We start from the raw sequence: 22,097 nt of genomic DNA, 5'->3' as shown, positions 1-22,097 counted from the left end.
ATTAAGTACCCATCCATGTACCTATCCAAATGCCGCTTAAAGGTCGCCAATGATTCCGACTCTACCACTCCCACGGGCAGCGCATTCCATGCCCCCACCACTCTCTGGGTAAAGAACCCACCCCTGACATCTCCCCTATACCTTCCACCCTTCACCTTAAATTTATGTCCCCTTGTAATACTCTGTTGTACCCGGGAAAAAAGTTTCTGACTGTCTACTTTATCTATTCCTCTGATCATCTTATAAACCTCTATCAAGTCACCCCTCATCCTTCGCCGTTCCAACGAGAAAAGGCCGAGAACTCTCAACCTATCCTCGTACGACTTCCTCTCCATTCCAGGCAACATCCTGTTAAATCTTCTCTGCACCCTCTCCAAAGCTTCCACATCTTTCCTAAAGTGAGGCGACCAGAACTGCACACAGTACTCCAACTGTGGCCTAACCAAAGTCCTGTACAGCTGCAACATCACTTGAATTCAATCCCTCTGCTAATGAACGATAATACTCCATAGGCCTTCTTACAAACTCTATCCACCTGAGTGGCAACCTTCAAAGATCTATGTACATAGACCCCAAGATCCCTCTGTTCCTCCACCTGACTAAGAACCCTACCATTAACCCTGTATTCCGCATTCTTATTTGTTCTTCCAAAATGGACAACCTCACACTTGGCAGGGTTAAACTCCATCTGCCACTCCTCAGCCCAGCTCTGCATCATATCTAAGTCCCTCTGCAGCCGACAACAGCCCTCCTCACTGTCCACAACTCCACCTATCTTCGTATCATCTGCAAATTTACTGACCCACCCTTCGACTCCCTCATCTAAGTCATTAATAAAAATTACAAACAGCAGAGGACCCAGAACTGATCCCTGCAGAACTCCACTTGTAACTGGGCTCCAGGCTGAATATTTACCATCTACCACCACTCTCTGCCTTCGACCGGTTAGCCAGTTTTCTATCCAATTGGCCAAATTTCCCTCTATCCCATGCCTCCTGACTTTCCGCATAAGCCTACCATGGGGAACCTTATCAAATGCCTTACTAAAATCCATGTACACTACATCCACTGCTCTTCCCTCATCCACATGCTTGGTCACCTCCTCGAAGAATTCAATAAGACTTGTAAGGCAAGACCTACCCTTCACAAATCCGTGCTGGCTGTCCTTAATCAAGCAGTGTCTTTCCAGATACTCATAAATCCTATCCCTCAGTACCCTTTCCATTACTTTGCCTACCACAGGAGTTATCGATGGGGCAAAGGCAAGAATTAGGATGCACAGAATACGGTAGCAAAATGCAGGGGATGCGGACAATGGAAATGTGAAGCTGACGTAAGGAACAGATATTGTGTGTCCTTGATAGGTATGTCCTTGTCAGGCAGGGAGGAAGTGATAAGGTAAGGGAACGATGGTTTACGACAGAAATTGCATCCCTTGTTAAGAAGAAGAAGGAGGTTTATGTGTTGATGAGGCAAGATGGTACAGATGAGACGATGGAGAGTTACAGATCAGCTAGGAAGGATTTAAAGAGAGAGTTAAGAAAAGCAAAGAGAGGACACGAGCAGTCTTTAGCAAATAGAATAAAAGAGAACCCTAAAGCTTTCTATAGGTATGTGAGGAATAAAAGGATGATTAGGGTAGGAATAGGGCCAGTCAAAGATTAGATTAGATTAGATTAGATTACTTACAGTGTGGAAACAGGCCCTTCGGCCCAACAAGTCCACACCGACCCGCCGAAGCGTATACCACCCAGACCTATACTCCTACATTTACCCCTTCACCTAACACTACGGGCAATTTAGCATGGCCAATTCATCTAACCTGCACATTTTTGGATTGTGGGAGCAAACCGGAACACCCAGAGGAAACTCACGCAGACACGGGGAGAATGTGCAAACTCCACACAGAGAGTCGCCTGATGCGGGAATTGAACCCGGGTCTCTGGCGCTATGAGGCAGCAGTGCTAACCACTGTGCCACCGTTAGGATGGAAAGTGGAAATTGAGTGTGGACCCTGTAGAGATTGGACAGGTGCTAAATGAACATTTCTCATCAGTGTTCACTCAGGAAAAGGAGAATATTGTGGAGGAGAAGAATGAGATATGAGATATTAGACTAGAAAGGATTGAGGTTAGTTACGTACAGGTGTTATCAATTCTAGGAGGAGTGAAAGTAGAAAAGTCCCCTGGGCCAGATGGGATTTATCAGAGGACTGTCTGGGAAGCTAGAGAGGAGATAGCAGAGCCTTTGGCTTTGATATTTGAGTTGTCATTTTCTACGGGTTTAATACCTGAGGACTGGAGGATTGCAAATGTTGTGCCCTTGTTCAAGAAGGGCAGCAGAGATGACTCAGGTAATTATAGACCAGTGAGCCTTACTTCTGTTGTAGGAAAGGTTTTGGAAAGGATTATAAGAGATAAGATTTATAATCATCTAGCAAGCAACAATTTTATTTCAGATAGTCAACATGGTTCCGTCAAGGGCAGGTCATGTCTCACAAACCTCATTGAGTTTTTTGAGAAGGTCGCCAAGCATGTAGATGAGGGTAGGGCAGTTGACATGGTATAGTTGGACTTCAGTAAAGCCTATGATAAGGTTCCACATGGTAGGCTGATGGAGAAAATGCAGAGGCATGAAATTGAGGGTGATTTAGCAGTTTGGATTAGAAACTGGCTTTCTGGAAGAAGGCAGCGAGTGATGGTTGATGGAAAATATTCAGTCTGGAGTACAGTTACTAGTGGTGTTCCACAGGGATCTGTTTTGGCACCATTGCTGGTTGTCATTTTTATAAATGACTTAGGCACAGGCATAGGTGGATAGATTAGTAAATTTGCAGACAACACTAAAGTCGGAGTAGTGGTCAGTTTGGAAGAATGTTACGGGTTGCAGGGGGACGTGGATAAACTGCAGAATTGGGCTGGGAGGTGACAAATGGAGTTCTATGCAGCTAAATGTGAGGTGATGCAATTTGGGAAGAATAACAGGATGGCAGAGTACTTGGTCAATGGAAAGATTCTTGGTAGTGTGGATATGCAGAGGGATCTTGGAGTCCATGTGCATAGATCCCTGAAAGTTGCCACGCAGGTGGATAGTGCTGTTAAGAAGGCATACATGTGTTAGGGATTTTGGGATTGAGTTCCGGAACCGCAATATCATGCTGCAACAATACAGAATGCTGGTGCGGCCACAGTTGGAATATTGTGTACCGTTCTGGTCGCTCCATTACAGAAAGGATGTGGAAGCATTGGAAAAGGTGCAGAGGAGATTTATCAGGATGTTGCCTGGTCTGGAGGGAAAGTCTTATGAGGAAAGGCTGAGAGACTTGGGTCTGTTATGGGCGGCACGGTGGCACAGTGGTTAGCACTGCTGCCTCACAGCGCCAGAGACCCGGGTTCAATTCCCGCCTCAGGCGACCGACTGTGTGGAGTTTGCACATTCTCCCCGTGTCTGCGTGGGTTTCCTCCGGGTGCTCCGGTTTCCTCCCACACTCCAAAAATGTGCAGGTTAGGTGAATTGGCCACGCTAAATTGCCTGTAGTGCTAGGTGCAGGGGTAAATGTAGAGGAATGGGTCTGGGTGGGTGCGCTTCGGCGGGTCGGTGTGGACATGTTGGGCCGAAGAGCCTGTTTCCACACTGTAAGTAATCTAATCTAATCTGTTCTCATTGGAAAGAAGGCGGCTAAGGGGGGGGGGGGGGGGAGGGGGGGATTTGATAGAGACATAAAAGATTATCAGAGGATTAGATAGGGTAGACAGAGAAAGACTTTTTCCTAGGGTGATGACGTCAGCTTGTACGAGAGGGCATAACTACAAATTGAGGGGTGATAGATTTAAGACTGATGTCAGGGGCAAGTTCTTTACGCAGAGAGTGGTAAGGGCATGGAATGCCGTACCTGTTAAGGTGGTCAACTCAACCACATTAGGGAGATTTAAACAATCTTAAGATAAGCTCATGGATAATTTTGGGATAGTGTAGGGGGACGAGCTGAGAATAGTCCACAGGTCGGCGCAACATCAAGGGCCGAAGGGCTTGTTCTGCGCTGTATTGTTCTATGTTCTAACCTGCAGTTGATGCTTGATCAATTCTCAAATTTAAATCTGGTTTAGATCATTTTTGTTAAACAAATGTTAAAGGATATAGGCCAAAGGCAGATATTTGGAGTAAGACTATAGTTTTCTAGTTGGCCAAAGAAACTGGAATTAAAAGCAAACAGAATTGTCAAGTTTGTTATTAATACTGCAATCATATTATCTTCGAGAATTAAGGAGGATATGGAGAGTACAGAGGAGAATTGAAAAGTTCATTTAGAGCAGTCAACAGAGAAGGCTGACCAGTGGATAAAATGAAGACACATGGTGTTGGAAGAATCAAGAGTTGCAAATGTTATATGCCTTTTCAAAAACATGAGCGCATTAATAAAATAACCAGAGGATTGACAAAAGCAGTGCAATTGTTATTCTATGATCTTTCAGCAAGTACAGTAGCTACGTGGATCCAAATTGGTTAACATACAGAATCAAGAAATGGGCAAAATACATCAGAGGAATTTAATCTAGAGAAATTTGAAGTGACGCATTTTGAAATGAAAAAGAAGCAATATAAATTAATGCGCAATTTCAAAGGTGTAAAGTGGGACCTTGGGAAATAAGTCTACAATTTTTGAAGATGATCAGGCAGTTAAAGCATAGGGGACTTTGTGTTTTCCAAAACAAACACATACAGTGCAAAAGAAAGTTTTAGTACTTGAATAAGACTTTTTAAATCACTGTCTAGGCCTCAGCAACAGTATTGTGTCAAATGTGAGCTGCACTCGTCTGGAAAGGTGTTATAAATGCTAAAATGGCACAGGTATAAGGGAGTGGACAAGATAAAATGAATAAAGAGAGAAATGGCTTTTATTAGCAGGCAGCAAATAAGATGATTGTCAAAAAAACTGGGGAACTTCATTTTAAATGCAGCAAGTTATGATTACCTGGAATGTGTTTCCCAAAAGGGCGTTGGCAACATATCTTAAATAAAACAAAGATATGAAGGTGCTGGAAATCTGAAGCAAAAATAGAAATTGTTAGAGAAACTCAACAAGTCTGGCAGCATCAGAAGAAGGGTCACTGGAGTCAAAATGTGAACTGTGTTCTCTCTATAGATGCTGTCAGATCTGCTGTGTTTCTCCAACAATTTCTGTTTTTGTTGCAAAATATCTCAATTGTGTAAATTGATGACAGTTGGCAACCTCAGTTGTTTCAATGTGGACAAATGCAAAATGGGACAGAATACTGTTGCAATTTTCACCTTTTTGCTACTCCAACACAGCCATCTAACCCCTAACTCAGTGTAGATTGTTGTTTACCTCTAAAAGAGTAACCTCAACCACATTTTCAGCCATTATAGAGACATTAAAAACAGACATTACTCCCATGCTTCATTTTTCGAAACACTTCAAGTAAATCCCCAAATTAATATTTGGATTGCTCTAAGTTTCACCAGTATCTGCCCAGGGAGCAAAGAGGAGCAGTTTGGGAGACTTGCAAGGCTTAAAAAGATATGCGTTGAAACTTTATTGCTGGAACAGCACAGCAGGTCAGGCAGCATCCAGGGAACAGGAGATTCGACGTTTCGGGCACAGGCCCTTCTTCAGGAAGGCCTGTGCCCGAAACGTCGAATCTCCTGTTCCCTGGATGCTGCCTGACCTGCTGTGCTGTTCCAGCAATAAAGTTTCAACTCTGATCTCCAGCATCTGCAGACATCACTTTCTCCTTAAAAAGATATGCAGCTGTTAGTTTCACCAGTGAACAAAAGGTAGGCAGGCTCTAGTAGTGGGGCCATTTTTGATAGCGGCTGCTTTACAGTCTAAGTGCTGCTGTTAGGGGTTATGTGAAGAATGGGCATTGTTTACGAGGGCGGGCAGCAACAACATAACTGCAAGGTAAGAATTTTGTTTCACCTCCTAAGTTGATTATTTTTTAAAAGGGCCAGAGATGACAGTCAGTGGAGTGGTACACTCCTCCTGCCAGATGTGGAAGATCAGATGGCAGTAAACTGTGCCTGAAAACCAAGTCTGCAGGAAGTGTCTGGCTGAAGCTCCTCTTAAACTGCGTTGGTTGGAGCAGCAGTTAGATGCATACAGAGTGTGATAAATAATAGCTTCAGAGAAGCAGTCACACGGCAGGTTCAGTCAGGGAGATGGACAGCCACAAGGAGAGATAGGCAGGTAGTGCAGGAATCTCCTGTGGCTCTCCACCTCTCAAACAAATACTATTTTGGATACTGTTGGGGGAAACAGTCTCTCAGGGAAAAATAGTAGCAGCACCCAGGTGTATGACACCATGACTAGCTCTGTTGTAATGCAGGCTATGGCAAACTCCAAATAGGCAACTGTGATAGGGGTTATCTAGTCAGGGCCACAGACAGGCATTTCTGTAGCCATTAGAGAGACTCCAGAATGGTTTGTTGCCTTCTTAGTGTTGAGTCTAAGGATGGCTCTGAGCGATTGCAGCAATTACTCAAAGTGGAGCATGAGCAGCCAAAGGTCGCTGTACACATTTGTACCAATGACATAGGTTAAAAAAAAGAGATGACATCCTGCAGAATGAATACAGGGAATTAGGCATAAGATTAAAAAGCAGGATCCCCTCGAGGGGATTGCTCACAGTGCCACGTGCTAGTCATAGTAGGAACAGGAATAGGGCAGATGAACACATGGCTGAGGAACTGGTGCAGGATTCAGATTTTGCAATCATCGGAATCTATTCTGGATTAGAGGTGACCTGTACAAGAGGGACAGCTTGCACCTGAACCTCTGGGGGACTAATATCCTGGCAGGGAAATTTGCTAGAGCTACTCGGGAGGGTTTAAACAAGTCTGACCAGAAGTAGTGAGGAAAAGGAGAAGGTTGAGGTTAGCACAGAAGTTAAACAGACAAGGAAGGCAAGAGTATGCATGGAATAAGGGAAGACTGATGAATAAACTGAATTTATTTCAACGCAAGAGGCCTGACAGGGAAGACAGATAAACGCAGGGCATGAATGGGTACATTGGATTGGGATTTCATAGCTATTGTAGAAACAACTGAGGGAGGGATGGGATAGGAAATTCAATGCTCCGCGTTACAGATGCCTTAGGAAGGATAGAAGGGGAAGCAAGAGAGGAGAGGAATGTCATTTTTTTTTAATGAGGGAAAACATCATGGCAGTACTTAGAGAGGATATTACTGAGGGATTGTCCAGTGAAGCTAAATGGATGGTGCTAAGAAATAAGAAGAGGTGATTATTTTCATGGGAGTTTACAATAGGTCCCCCCAATAGTCAGCAGGAAATTGATGAGCAATTATGTAGGGAGATCACAGATAGATTTAAGAATAATAGGGTTGTAACAGTACAGGATTTTAACTTTTCAAACATAGACTGGGACTGTGTTAAGGACTTGGATGGAGAGGAATTTGTTAAATGTGTTCAGGAAAAGTTTCTCAATCAAAAATTTTGAGAATGTAAAGGGGCAAGACTTTTGGGAAATAAGCCAGGGCAAGTGACTGAGGTATTTAGTGGGGGAGCTCTCTGGGACCAGTAACTATAATTCCCTTTGTGTTAAAATAGTTGTGAAGAGAATAGATCTGGTCTACAAGTTAGAGTTCTAAATCGGGGAGAGGCCAATTTTGATGGTTTTAAACAGGAAGTTTCAAAAGTCAATTGTGGGAGGCTGTTCACCATAAAGGGATGTCTAGCAAGTGGAAAGCTTTCATCAGTGAGATATGATTCGGAGATGCCGGTGTTGAACTGGGGTGTACAAAGTTATAAATCACACAACACCAGGTTATAGTCCAACAGGTTTAATTGGAAGCACAATAGCTTTCGGAATGACGCTCCTTCATCAGGTGTTTGCAGAGGGCTTGATCGTAACACAGAATTTATTGCACAGATCTGCAGTGTGATGTAACTGAAAGTATTGTGTGTGTGCGTGCGTGCGTGTGGTGCAATGGCGATCACCTGTAATGTGACATGAACCCAAGGTCCCGGTTGAGGCCCTCCCTGTGGGTACCGAACTTAGCTATCGGCCTCTGCTCGGCCACGTTCCTCTACTGCCTGTCCCGAAGTCCACCTTGGAGGATGGTCGCCCGAAGGTCCGAGGCTGAATGTCCTGGACCACTTCCTATTGGTGTGAGGGACAAGGCTGGTAGGAATAGGGGACGCTGGATGCCTCCAGAAATTGAGACTTCGGTCAAGAAAAAGGAGGCAGCTGGGATCAAGTGAATCTTTTGAGGAGAATCGTGGTTGCAGGTGTACACTTAAGAGGGAAATCAGGAGGGCAAAAAGGGGACATAAAATAGCTTTGCCAGATGAGGTTAAGGAGAATCCAGAGATTCTACAAGCATATTAAAGGCAAAAGAGTAACTATGGAGAGAATAAGGCCCCTTAAAAGATAAGTGAGGTCATCTCGAGCCAAGGTAGATGGGTCAGATCCTAAACAAATATTTCTCATTTACCATGGATGAAACATGGAAACTAGAGAACTCAGGGAAGTAAACAGTAAAGTCTTGAAAAGAGTCTGCATTGCAGAAGAGAAGGTGCTGGATGTCTTAAAATGCATAAAGGTAGATAAATCCCCAGAACCTGATCTAAGACATTATGGGCAGCAAGGGAAGAAATTGCATGGCCACTACAGAGATAATTTGTATAATCAACAGCCACGAGTGAAGTGCCAGTAGACTAGAGGGTGGCTATTGTTGTGCCATTATTTAAGAAAGACTGTAAGGAAAACACTGGCAACTGCAGACCAATAAGCCTAATGTCAGTGGTGGGAAGTTGTTGGAGAGGATTCTGAGAGACAGGATTTACATGCATTTGGAAAAGCAATACTGATTAAGGATAGTCAGCATGGCTTTGTGTGTGGGAAATCATGTCTTACTAATTTGATTGAGTTTTTTAAAAAGATGATCAAGAAGATAGATGACAGCATGATAGACTTTATCTACAGAAACTTTAACAGGGCCTTTGACAAGATACTGCATGGTAGATGAAATTGGTAGCGTTAGATCACATGGAATCCAGGGGAGAGCTAGCCTATTGGATACAAAATTGGCATCAATGTAGGAAACAGTGAGTGATGCTAGATAGTTGTTTTTCCAAACTGGGTGCCTGGGACCAGTGGTGTACCCCAAAGATTGGTGTTGGGTCCACTGTTGTTTGTCATTTATATAAATGATTTGGATGAGAATACAGGAGGGATGTCAATAAGTTTGTGTGAGACACCAAAATTGGTGTTTTAGAGGACAATGAAGAAGGTTATCTCAGATTGCAACGGGATCATGATCAGTAGGCTGAGAAATGGCAGATAGAGTTTGATTCAGATAAATGTGAGGTGTTGCATTTTGGAAACACAAACTAGGGCAGGACTTGGACAGTTAATGGCACAGAGCCCTGGGGAGTGTTGTTGAACAGAGAGACATAGGAGTACAAGTATATATTTCCTTGAAAGTATCATTACCGATAGACAGTGTGATGCCAAAGGTGTTTGGCATCCTTGCCTTCATTGGTCAGAGCACTGAGTATAGAAGTTGGGATGTCATGTTACAGCTGTTCAAGACATTGGTAAGGCCACATTTAGACTACTGCATACAATTCTCATCGCTCTGCTATAGAAAGAATGGTACTAAACAGGAAAGGGCGCAAAAATGATTTATAAGAATGTTGCCAAAACTGGAAGGTTCGAGTTGTACGGAGAGGTTGGTTAGGTTGAAGCCTTCTTTCTCTGGAACATCGGACCCTGAGGGGAGATCGCAAAGATTCATAAAATCGTGAGGGGTATAGATGAGGTGAATAGCCAAGGTCTTTACCCAAGATAGGGAGGAGTTCAAAACTAGAGGGCATAGGTTGAAAGGTGAGAGGAAAAAAGATTTTAAAAGGACATGAGGAGCAATGTTTTCCCCCAGAGGGTGGTGCGTATATAGATTGAAGTGCCAGAGGAAGTGGTCAATGCTAAGAAGACATTTGGACAGGAACACCGATAGGAAATGTTTCAAGGGATATGGGCCAAACAGGAACAAATGGAATTCATTCAGTTTAGGAACCCTGGTTGGCACACACTAATTTGTCCAATGGGCGTATTTCCATGCTGCTTAACACCTCTGAATTTAAATTAACCAACTTGTCAGTCAATTGAGATGAATAATGAATGCTATCTGAAATAAATTTGATTTGCAAGAATCAACTTTACATTTGGAATTTTGATATCATGAGAATTTTTTTCAACGGTCCTCTTGTACAATCATGCAAATAGAAAATATGAGGCAAGAATATTTGCTAGAGAGCAAGGAATACGAACTGCAGACTTCTGGAAGTGAGAAAAACCCTAGCTGTGGAGAATGTGGAGTTGTTAGGGGTAATCAGATTTTAGAATACTTAAACAATTACTCTTACCTTTACCTAGAAAACAATGCAGCCAAGAGCCAAATATTTAAACTCCAAAGTGCACAAGAAAGTTTTGCTCCTGGGCAATTTTCCAAGTTAACAGACTAACCTCTTTTCCAAATATCTCCACCCACCCCTTTTTAATTCTACATAACTGCAAATGGGATGATTTTGTGCCTTAAACAGTCACTTTGAAACTTTGGTTCAGCTGCCACCAACTATCTCATCAGCATTTGCTGCAAGACACACTTATGGAATCATACAGCAGGGAGACAGACCCTTAAGACCAACCAGTCCATGCCAAACATAACCGCAATCTAAACTAGTCCCACCTAAAGTCAGAGAAGTCTTAAAGCACAGAGACAGGCCCTTTGGCCCAAACTCATTCATGCCGGCCAAAATGTCCATCCACGCTAACCCCATTTCCCTGCACTTGGCCCATATTCTTCTAAACCTTCTCTATCCATGTATTTGTCCAAATGACTTTTAAATGTTGTTAATGCAGCGAACTTTACTTCCACTGGCAACTCATCCCATGTTTCACCATCCTTTGTGTAAACGTTGCCAGTCAGGTTCCTTTTATTCTTTCCCCTCTCACCTTAAACCGATGCTGTCTAGTCCTCAACCCTGGGAAAAAGACTGAGTGCATTTACCCGATTCATTCCTCTCATGATCTCATACATTTCTATAAGCTCCCCCTTAAGTCTCCTAACTCTAAAGAAAGAAGTCCTAGCTTATCCCATCTCTCGCTAGAACGCATACTGTTGAGTCCTGGCAACATCCTTGCAAAATTTCTTCTGTACTCTTTCCAGTTTAATAACATCCTTCCACTAACAAGGTGAACAAAATTGAGCACAATATTCCAATTGCGACCTCACCAACATCCTGTACAACTGCAACATAACTTCCCACCTTCTATACTCAATGCCCTGACTGATGAAGGCCAGTGTGCCAAAAGCCTTCTTCACTGCCCTACCTACCTATGACTCCACTTTCAGAGAACTGTGCACTTCCACTCCAAGGTCCCTTTGTTCCACTACACTCCTTAAGGCCTCAACATTCACCATGAAACTCCTATCTTGATTTGACTTTCCAAAATGCAAGGCCTCACACTTATCTATATTAAACTCCATTTGCCATTTCTTGGCCAACTTCCCCAGCTGATCAAGGTCCAGCTGCAATTTCTGAAAACCTTCCTCACTGTCCACGATACTGCCTATTTTAGTGTTATCTACAAACTTACTAATCATGCCTTGTACATTCTCATCCAAATCATTGATAAAGATAACAAACAACAATGGGGCCAGCACCGACCCCTGAGGCACTCCACTCGTTAGAGGTTTCCAGTCTGACAAGCATCCTTCCATTATTACCCTCGGCTTCCTTCCATTAAGCAAATTGTGCATCCAATTTGCCAGTTCCTCCTGGATTCCATGTGATCTAACCTTCCAGAGCAGCCAACCATGTGGAACCTTATCAAAGGTCGTACTGAAATTCTTATACATTATGTCTTTTGCCCTGCCCTACTTTCCTGGTCACTTCAAAGAACTCTAACAAATTTGTTAGGCATGATTTCCCACAAAGTCATGCTGGCTATCCCTAATCAAACCCTGTCATTCCAAATGCATGTACATCTTATCTCTCAGAATCTTCTCAAGTAACTTACCTATCACAGACGTTAGGCTTACTAGTCTGTAGTTCCCAGGTTTTTCTTTGCAGCCCTCCTTGAATAAGGGCACAACATTCGCTACCCTTCAATATTCCAGGACCTCACCCATGGCTAACAATGATGACAAATATCAGTCATCTTCTCTAACCTCTTGCAGTGTTCTTGGATATAGCTGGTCAAGACCAGGAGGTTGATACACCTTCATACATTCTATTACATCCAACACCTCCTCTACTGTGATATGGACTGCCTCCAAGATATGACCACTATTTTCCCTAAGTTCCCAACTCTTCATGTCTTTCCCCACGGAGGAGAAGTATTCATTGAGGACATCACCCATCTCCTGCAGTTCTACACATATATGTCCACTACGATCCTTGAGGGGTCCTATTCTCTCTCTAGTTATTCTTTTTCTTTTAACATACTTAAAACACCTCTTTGGATTCACCCTAACCTTCCCAGCCAAAGTTATCTCACGCCCTCTTTTCATCTTCCTAATTTCCTTCTTCAGTTAACTTCTGTAACCCCTATATATCCTCAGGGATTCCCTTGATCCCAGTTACCTCCTTTTTTCTGGTCAAAGCCTCAATATCTCTTGACAGCCAGGGTTCCCTATTCCTGTCAACGTTGCCTTTCCTTTCATTCTCACAGGAATATACAGACCTTGAACTCTACCTATTTCACCTTTAAAGGCTTGCTGGAGGTACCTTTGCCAGCAAACAAACTACTCCAATCAACACCTTCCCATTCCTGGTCTATATCTCTCCAAACCTTTCCTTTTCATGTGTCCACCCAAATGTCTTTTAAACATTGTAATTGTACCTGCATCCAGCACTTTCTCAGGAAGTTCATTCCACACTTAAATCACCCTTTGTAAAAAAAAACAACTGCCTCTTATGTCTTTTTAAATCTCTCACCCCTCAATTTAAAAACATGCGCCCTAGTCTTGAAATTCCCCATCTCTGGGAAAAGACAACTATTATCAATTCTACCTGTACCACTCATTATTTTATAAACTTCTATTAGGTCACCTCTCAACCTCCTACACTCCAGTGAAAAATGTCTCAACCTGTCCAGCCTTTCTTTATAACCCAAACCTTCCATACCCAGCAAATTGCTGGTAAATCTCTTCTAAACCCTCTCCAGTTTAATAATATCCTTACTGTAACTAGGTGACCAGAACTGGATGCAGTATTCCAGAAGAGGTCTCACCAATGTCTTGTACAGCCTCAACATGACTTCTCAAGTCCTATACTTAAAGGACCGAACAAAGAAGTCAAGAGTGCCAAATGCCTTTTTAACCACGCTGTCTGTATGTGAAGCAAACTTTAAAGAATTATGTCCCTGCACCTCTCGGTTCCTCTGTTCTATAACACTACCCAAGGCCCTACCATTATTGCATGTATCCTACCCATGTTTGTTGTAGCAGAATATAAAACCTTACATTTACCCGGATTGAACTCCATTTGCCATTTTTCACCCATTGACCCATTTGATCAAGATCCCTTTAATACTTCAGAAAACCTTCTTCATTGTCTACTATGACACTAATTTTGGTGTCATTCACAAACTTACTAACCATGCATTCTATATTCTCATCCACATCATTTATTGCAATGACAAACAAAACAGGATGCAGAACCAATCCCTGTGGTATACTGTTGGTCATAGGCCTCCAGTCTGAAAAGCAACCCTCCACCACCATTACTCTGTCTCCTGCTGTTAAGCCAATTATGTATCCAATTGGCAAGCGCGGCCTGAATTCCATGTGACCTAACTTTACTAATTAGTCTACCATGCAGACCTTGTCAAAGGCTTTACTGCAGGTCATTTCCTCTACCCTGAACCTCTTCAACCAAGTCCTGAAGCAGACCCATACTACAACCACGTCTCCTTCCTCAGCACCTGACCATGCAACAGTTCCTGAAAATTCAAATAAACAACATCTACTACTGTGTCATCATCCACCTTTTGGGTAACTTGCTCAGAGAAGATTTACCATTTTGAATGGGTCTGGAGCTTTTTTGAAAATACACATGTTTTTAATGAGCACTCATAGAATCATTGAGTTCTACAGCACAGACAGGCCCTTAGCCCAAACTGGTCCATGCCAGCCAAAATGTCCGTCCACGCTAATCCCATTCCCCTGTTGGCCCATATCCTTCTAATCCTTTTCTATCTACGTATTTGTCCAAATGCCTTTTAAATGGTGTTATTGTACCCACCTCAACCATTTCTGCTGGCAGCTCATTCTATATGCGTACCACCCTCTGTGTCAATAAGTTGCTCCTCAGGTTCCCTTTTATTCTTTTCCCTCTAACCTTAAACCGATGCCCTCTAGTCCTCAATTCCCCAAACCTGGGAAATAAATAGAGTGCAATTATCCTAACAATGCATTTCATGATCTTATACACTTCTACAAGATCCCCCGTCAGTTTCCTATGTTCTTAGGAAAGAGTCCTAGCTTGTCCAACCTCTCCCGATAACTCAGACCATTGAGTCCACTCTTTTAGATCGATAGAATTTTTTTCCCTCATTCATTTCAAAGCTTAAAAATGTGTTGCTGGAAAAGCGCAGCAGGTCAGGCAGCATCAAAGGAACAGGAGAATCGACGTTTCGGGCTTAAGCCCTTCTTCCTACAAAGGGTGATTTAAGTGTGGAATGAACTTCCTGAGAAGGTTCTGGATGCAGGTACAATTACAATGTTTAAAAGACATTTGGATGGATACATGAATAGGAAAGGTTTGGAGGGATATAGACCAGGAGTGGGCAGGTGTTGATTGGAGTAGTTTGTTTGCTGGCAAAGGTACCTCCAGCAAGCCTTTAAAGGTGAAATAGGTAGAGTTCAAGGTCTGTATATTCCTGTGAGAATCCTGAAGAAGGGCTTATGCCCGAAACATCGATTGTCCTGTTCCTTTGATGCTGCCTGACCTGCTGCGCTTTTCCAACAACACATTTTTAAGCTCTGATCTCCAGCATCTGCAGTCCTCACTTTCTCCTAATTCATTTCAAAGACATGTTCCTGAACTCTACCTGTTGTGGATACTGGATGTGGCTATCAGAATATGGAGAAAACCTTAAAGAGGCAGGTGATATGAAGGGGACATGAAAGGACAATGGAAGTAAGAGGTAGCACAGGAATGGGTGTGGAGTGATGTGGAGTACTAAGAGTGACTATGGGACACAGGCATTTAATAAGGATGGGGCTTAGGGATGAGGAATGGTACTGTTCAATACAATTGGGTTACTGTTGCAATAAAGAGTGGTACACCTCCACGGCTTGTTGGCCTTGTCATTCACCCACCTTAACTGCTATCTGATGCCTGCTTCCAGAGGTAGCAGTTGCAACAAGGGTGTTGTTAAGATGGTACAGGGTTTTGGTAAGACTATACAAACTGTGCATAGGTTTGGTCTAAAGACGTACTTGTATTGGATGCAATGCAGTAAAGGTTCAGTGGTTTGTGGAATAATGATTCTAAGATACTTCAACAATTCTGTAATTTTGTGATGAAGGTTGTCATATGATAAGATACCTTCTGAAGTTTAGAAGAATGGAGCTGATCTTATTGAAACATGCAAGATTATGTACAGACTTGACAGGATTGATGCTGAGATTTTCCGAAAGAGTTGCAAGTCATTGGAATTATCTAACCCAGATTATTTTATCATGCTCCTTTGCTGACCATATTTAAAGCTGAGGTAGATTTTGTTTGTTGCTGAGGAAATCAAGAGATATGATCAGCAGTTGGGAAATACAAACAAAGTAATTAGGAGCAGGAATTGACCATTCAGCCATCAAAGAACAAAAGGGAACAAAGAAAATTACAGCACAGGAACAGGCCCTTCGGTCCTCCAAACCTGCGCCAATCCAGATCCTCTATCTAAACCTTTCTAAGGATCTGTATCCCTCTGCTCCCTGCCCATTCATGTATCTGTCTAGATACATCTTAAATGACACTATCGTGCCCGCCTCTACTACCTCCGCTGGCAATGCATTCCAGGCACCCACCACCATCTGCATAAAGAACTCCCCCCCCCCCCCCCAAAATGAAGGAAAGCATGCCGTATGCCTTCTTGACCACACTATCAACCTGCGTTGAGGCCTTCATGGTTCAATGGACCTGAACATCCAGATCTCTCCGTACATCAATTATCCCCAGGGCTTTTCCATTTACCGTACAGTTCGCTCATGAATTGGATCTTCCAAAATGTATCACCTCGTATTTGCCCGGATTGAACTCCATCTGCCATTTCTCTGCCCAACTTTCCAAGCTATCTATATTCTGATGTATTCTCTGACAGTCCCTTCATCATCTGCTACTCCACCACTCTTAGTGTCATCTGCAAACTTGTTGAATGAGGCAACCTACACCTTCCTCCAAATCATTTATGTATATCACAAACAACAGTGGTCCCAAAATGGATCCCTGTGGAACACCGCTGGTCACAGTTCTCCATTTTGAGAAACTCCCTTCCACTACTACTCTCTGTCTTCTGCTGCCCGGCCAGTTCTCTATGTATCTAATTAGTACACCCTGGACCATATGCGACTTCATTTTCTCCATCAGCATACCATGGGGAACCTTATCAAACACCTATCCACCATTCTATCAAGCATATCCACCATTCAATAATTGATGAATGATTGATCTAGCAGTGGTCTCAACTCCAGTTTCAGATGCGGTTCCATAACTCCTAACTCAGCTTTGGATAAATTCAATGACCCAGCCTCCAAAACCCTCAACAACTGCAGTCAAAAATCCCTACTTTTATATTCCAACCCTCTTTACAATAAACACCATCTGTTTTCCTAATCATTTGCTGTACCTGCCCATTGAAAGAGACCACATATTTTCCAGTTATTTGAATGATAAACTGAAAGTTGCACCACCTTAATCGAAGAACCAAATATTTGCAATATGGATAATTAAATAATGCATATTGCTGAGTTGTGCCACACAATGTTGCTTTTTGCAAGAAAAATGTGGAGAAAGTTGTCACTAAACACTTCCAAGTTAAGAAAATTCTGCATGGCAATGGCTCTCTGATTGGCTGATTTGCAGTGTTGAAAGACTGCAAATGCTAAGGGCAGCAGAAAGTGTGTAAACATCCAGCCTGCAAACAGAATCCAACCACGAACCCTATCCTGACCACTCTTCATGTGGTGAAAAGCCAAAAAACCCCATAAAGTTAAAAGAAATAAAGTTCATCTGATCATCCATCGAACAGAAAGTCAACAGCATCACTCCAATACACACATCAAAAAGAACTAAGAGAGAAAAAGCAGTTTCCACATTGTGGTCTGGACTTTAATGTTCATAATTTTGTTTATCGTATGCTCCTTTCCATCCATAGTACACCAAATGACTTGTCTTTCATCTGTCTTAACCTTGATTGAGAATGTGTGCATTTGGGAAATTTGAAGAGGAATAAGCTTAAGTTGTATAAATCATCTGTTTATTGCTTTTATTGAAGTTAAGCGTCACAATGAATAGAATTTCTTTTACTGTTCCTGAAAAAAAAGGCTAGTGTAGTTTGCTTTGTCCTGGGCGGGGTCGGTCAGGCAACTTGAGTTTTTGGTGGATTCATGATATTTTTGCACACTTACAGATTTTGTCACGACCTATGGGACAGTGGGACACGATTATGAAAGTTTTGCTTTTAAAATACTCTGAAAAATGTTAATTTTTGTGTATCAGGTAGTTTTGGCCAAACTCTTCAATATTCCCTCATGATAGAAGATTCAGCAAGTCCCACTCCAACTGCACCCACATGCTCACCTTCCGAGCTCAACCATGTGACTCCCTGGTTTATTGACTAAAAATCAGTCACCATGCTGCACTTGCCTGCTTCTGTTTGCAGAAAGTTAGCACACAACCAGCCTGGATCACCTGGCACTCCCCACTAAAAATGGCGAGTACTTTGGGCTCAACATCCACTGTTATGCTGTTTGGCAACAATCTGCCAGTGATTTCAGGTCTGTCCCACCATAGTCTCCTCTCCATAGTCATCACTGGTGCCTCAGAGGCCATAGATGTAGGAACACAGGTAAATTATTAGGCCCATGGAGCCTGCTCAGTCAATGAGATAATGACTGAGCTGATAGTCCTCAACTCCACTTTCTTGTCTTATTGTAGTATTGATTGCCTTAATTATTAGAAATGTGTCTATTTCAGCCTTGAATATACCTAATGACCCAGTTTTGACAGCCCACTGTGCTAAAGGATTCCATGTATTCACGACTCAGAGAAAAAGCTCATCTGTGTTAAATAGGCAACCTCATACTCTAAGATGATGTCCACTGGTCCTAGACTCTCACACAAGGGGAATAAAGGAAATTATGATTCCAAATGGTACCTCTGCCACCCATGAGATATGCAACCTAGTGCTAAGAACACCCAGCCTAAGCCTCAAGCTCTCTTACACCTGTCTGTCTCCTCCTTTAAGATGCTCCTTTTCTTGTGACTGGTTATCCTAATTTACTTCAAAATACTCCTTTAAAACAGCTCATCATTTCCTGTGGTGACGTCGTTTCCTGTTCTTTTTCTCAGGGGGTGGCACATGGGGTCTAACTCGATGTGGTTGTTGATAGAGTTCCAGTTGGAATGCCATGACATCGCCACAGGAAATGATGTCACCACAGGAAATGACATCACCGACCCAAAGAAACCCAAACATATAAATAGAAAGCAGGAATTGTCAACAATGCTTCACCCGGAGGCCCACCGAAGATGTTACCTCATAAGATGAGGAAACATCTTGAAATGAACCTTCTAGCTCTGCAAGCAAACCTAAATCCAGAACCTCGCTAATGTTTTATTACACTAATCATAGTGATACAAGTTGTTGTTGCTCTATTATTTTCTAATATCAAGATTATTTGATATGTAGACTCAGTACTGTTTATATTATAAGACAGAGTTTCAATAATACACAATACCTGTCGAAAGCAGGAGCATCAGCTTCGATACCACGGGTGAGTCGTAACTGGTGAGAGCCAACCTGATAAATGGAGAAAGAAAATACAGAAAGCTTTCACAAACCTATATTTATAAAAAAAAAGCATAATCCTAGTTTCCCTCTAACGTTCTCTTTTCCACCATCTGCAGTTTGTATATCAGAATGAGGTGAGATGAGGGTTAATGTGATGAGATGGATTAGTTAGGGACCACTTCTTTTACGGTGTCCATCCCATTCTTGACAGAGCCCCTGTCGTGGCCACACCAATGACCACCAGTCTCACCTTCTCCATGTACTGAGGACATATGGTCATGTCTGTCCCCAGTCTGATTTACATTGCTACCTGTGTTAGATGCCACCCTATCCTGTAAGGGAACACAGTTGTCACTGAGTACAATACAATGTGTTTAGGTGCTGTGCCAGTCATTTTTGGATCACTAGCATAAATGCGCAGGCTGAGAGATGTGGATATCAAGCTTGCAGCAATGTTAACTATGCAAGCATGAGATGAAATGTGGCTAACGTAAGCCATGCTTGATCAAGGATAAGCAGTATATCTGCAGCAATTTGCTTTTATACATTAAATGTTTGTGGTTGATTGGGGGGGTGGGGGGGCAGTCGGAGTGAGCAAAAGGTGATGGCGTGTCGGGGTGATGGCGAATGAAGCAATGTGTGCAGCTAGTACTCCATCCTATAGCCGTAGCATTTAAAGTTGTATTCCTGACCTTGTTTGCTCAGGTGAAGTGAATAAACTTCTCCCTGAACTGCACAAAGATTTTTGGGTTAGAATGTTGGCAGTGACCGCTACTTCTGCTTTGATTCCATTGCCTTCACAGTTGTTAAGTTCTACAAAGGACTAAGAAGGCTGGAGCATTAAACAGCAGCTTTATTAAGGAGATGTTTATTCTACAGGTAGCAAGATTACAGTAAACTGCTTTCTGCCCGAAATGCCTGACGTCATTATTACATCACATGACCAGACTCAAAGTGGCAGTTTACCATACTTACATAATTACACAACATCCCTCCCATTTTACATCAGGCGTTCCTTTCATGAAATGTTGTAAATCCTTTAGAATCATTTGAAGTAAAGTCAGTCAGTAAGACATTCCAAAAAAACAAATTCTTGTGTGGCTGTTGATGTACTTCAGGCGTCTCTATTTTTCTCGTTGGCTTTAATGTCTGGTGATTGAGGTGCATTAGAAAAATCATCTGTCATTCTTGTTCCTGAGATGATTAAATCCTTGGAGGATCACACAAATGTTGTTTTCTCCATGAAAGCTACTGTCTTTCTCAGATGCTCCAGTCACTGTTTGGCCCTCAGGAACATCCAGGTGTCTGTTGATACAACTTTTTTTGTGTATTTTCAATGAATGCAATCCTGGGAACATCCATACTACATAGTCTTTCTTTCCTATGGTATAGGAAAGCAGTCCAGTCTGTGCTACAATGAAGGCTGGTAGCCAATTCTTGCCAGTGAGATAATTCCTCAGCAACACTTATAGAGTCAGAGATGTACAGCACAAAAACAGACCCTTTGGTCCAACTTTCCCATGCTGCAATGTACCTCCCCCAATCTGCTGCGGTTCCACACATAGGTTGCCTTGCTATTCTTTACGAGGCCCTATTCTCTCCCTAGTTACCCTTTTGTCCTTAATGTCTTTGTAAAATTCTTTTAAATTCTCCTTAACTCTATTTGCCAAAGCTATCTCATGTCCTCCTTTTTTCCCCTCTTGATTTCCCTCTTAATTATATTCCTACTGCCTTTATTCTCTTCTAAGGATTCACTTGATCTCTGCTGTCTGCACCTGACATGTGCTTCCTCCTTTTTCTTGACCAAAATCTCAATTTCTGTACTCAACCAGCATTCCCAACACTTGCCAGTCTTGCCTATCACCCTGGGATGGAAATGTATTGCTGGAAAAGCGCAGCAGGTCAGGCAGCATCTAGGGAACAGGAGAATTGACGTTTCGGGCATTAGCCCTTCTTCAGGAATGCCCTGAAGAAGGGCTAATGCCCGAAACGTCGATTCTCCTGTTCCCTAGATGCTGCCTGACCTGCTGCGCTTTTCCAGCAATACATTTCCATCTCTGATCTCCAGCATCTGCAGACCTCACTTTCTCCTTGCCTATCACCCTAACAGGAACATATTGTCTCTAGACTCTCATTATCTCATTTTTGAAGATTTCTCATTTTCTAGCGATTCCTTTACCTGCAAACTTCTTGACCATTCTGGAAATTCAGCACTTGGCTTTGTTCTCTCATTTATTCTGTTGTTTCTGTTAACAATATAATTTGTCATGGATAAGTTCAACGATTGAGGCTTTACCATGACCAATGACTTAGAACTTTTAGTCATTAAGTGGGTTGTGTTCCAGTATGATAATAAAAATTGGTTTGGTGTTTTGGATAGTGATCCTTGTTCTTAAGTTACCCTAAAGGAATGTTTCATTTTCTGAACAAACCTTTCTGCAAAACCATGTGTGGTTGGGAGATAAATATGTTGAATTCCAATCTGCTTTCGATGGTCTGTAAACTCTTGTGATACGAACTGTAGACTATTATCACTAACAAGTTGCTCTGGATTGCCTGTCACGTTTTTATTAAATGTCTCTCCTCTCATCTTAAAATATGCCCCCTAGTCTTGAAATTCCCCATCTTAGGGAAAAGACACCTACCATGAACTCTATCTATACCTCTCATTATTTTTATCAACTTCTACTAGGTCACCTTTCAACCTCTTAAGCTCCAGTAAAGAAGTCCAAGCCCATCCAGCCTTTTTTTTTTAATAACTCAAACCTTCCATACTTGGCATCATTCAGGTAAATCTCTTCTGAACCCTCTCCAGCTTGCTAATATTTATCCTCTAAATGGGTGGTCAGAACTGGACACTGTATTCCAGAAGAGGTTTCACCAATGTCCCGTACAAAGGACCGAGTGTGAAGGCAAGCGGGCCAAATGACTTTATAACCGCCCTGTCTGTATGTGCAGCAATCTTTAAAGAATTATGTGCCTGTATCCCTAGGTCCATCTGTTCTACAAAGCTACCCAAGACTCTACCTTTAACT

The 22,097-nt window shown here is 42.5% G+C and overlaps 1 protein-coding gene across 3 annotated transcripts in view; it reads right to left on the bottom strand.

Annotated features, from left to right (window-relative positions):
- The window catches only part of LOC122553185 (polyphosphatidylinositol phosphatase SYNJ2-like), a 244,735-nt gene that overhangs the window by 134,173 nt on the left and 88,465 nt on the right, over positions 1-22,097 (bottom strand). For all 3 annotated transcript variants that reach the window (XR_015758472.1, XM_087991469.1, XM_087991468.1), the window contains exon 6: positions 19,010-19,071. Coding sequence is in view for 2 of the 3 variants with exons in the window: in XM_087991469.1 (XP_087847595.1) it covers positions 19,010-19,071 (62 nt within the window). In the remaining variant the exon portion in view is untranslated. The remainder of the gene's footprint in view (positions 1-19,009; positions 19,072-22,097) is intronic.

Source organism: Chiloscyllium plagiosum, unplaced genomic scaffold, assembly GCF_037043375.1.
Source record: "Chiloscyllium plagiosum isolate Xiang-an unplaced genomic scaffold, Cpla_swu_hap1 HiC_scaffold_10, whole genome shotgun sequence".
In the NCBI taxonomy this organism is placed as follows: Eukaryota; Metazoa; Chordata; class Chondrichthyes; order Orectolobiformes; family Hemiscylliidae; genus Chiloscyllium; species Chiloscyllium plagiosum.
The sequence above is the reverse complement of the archived record's forward strand: the minus strand, read 5'-3'. Positions and strand labels throughout refer to the sequence as shown.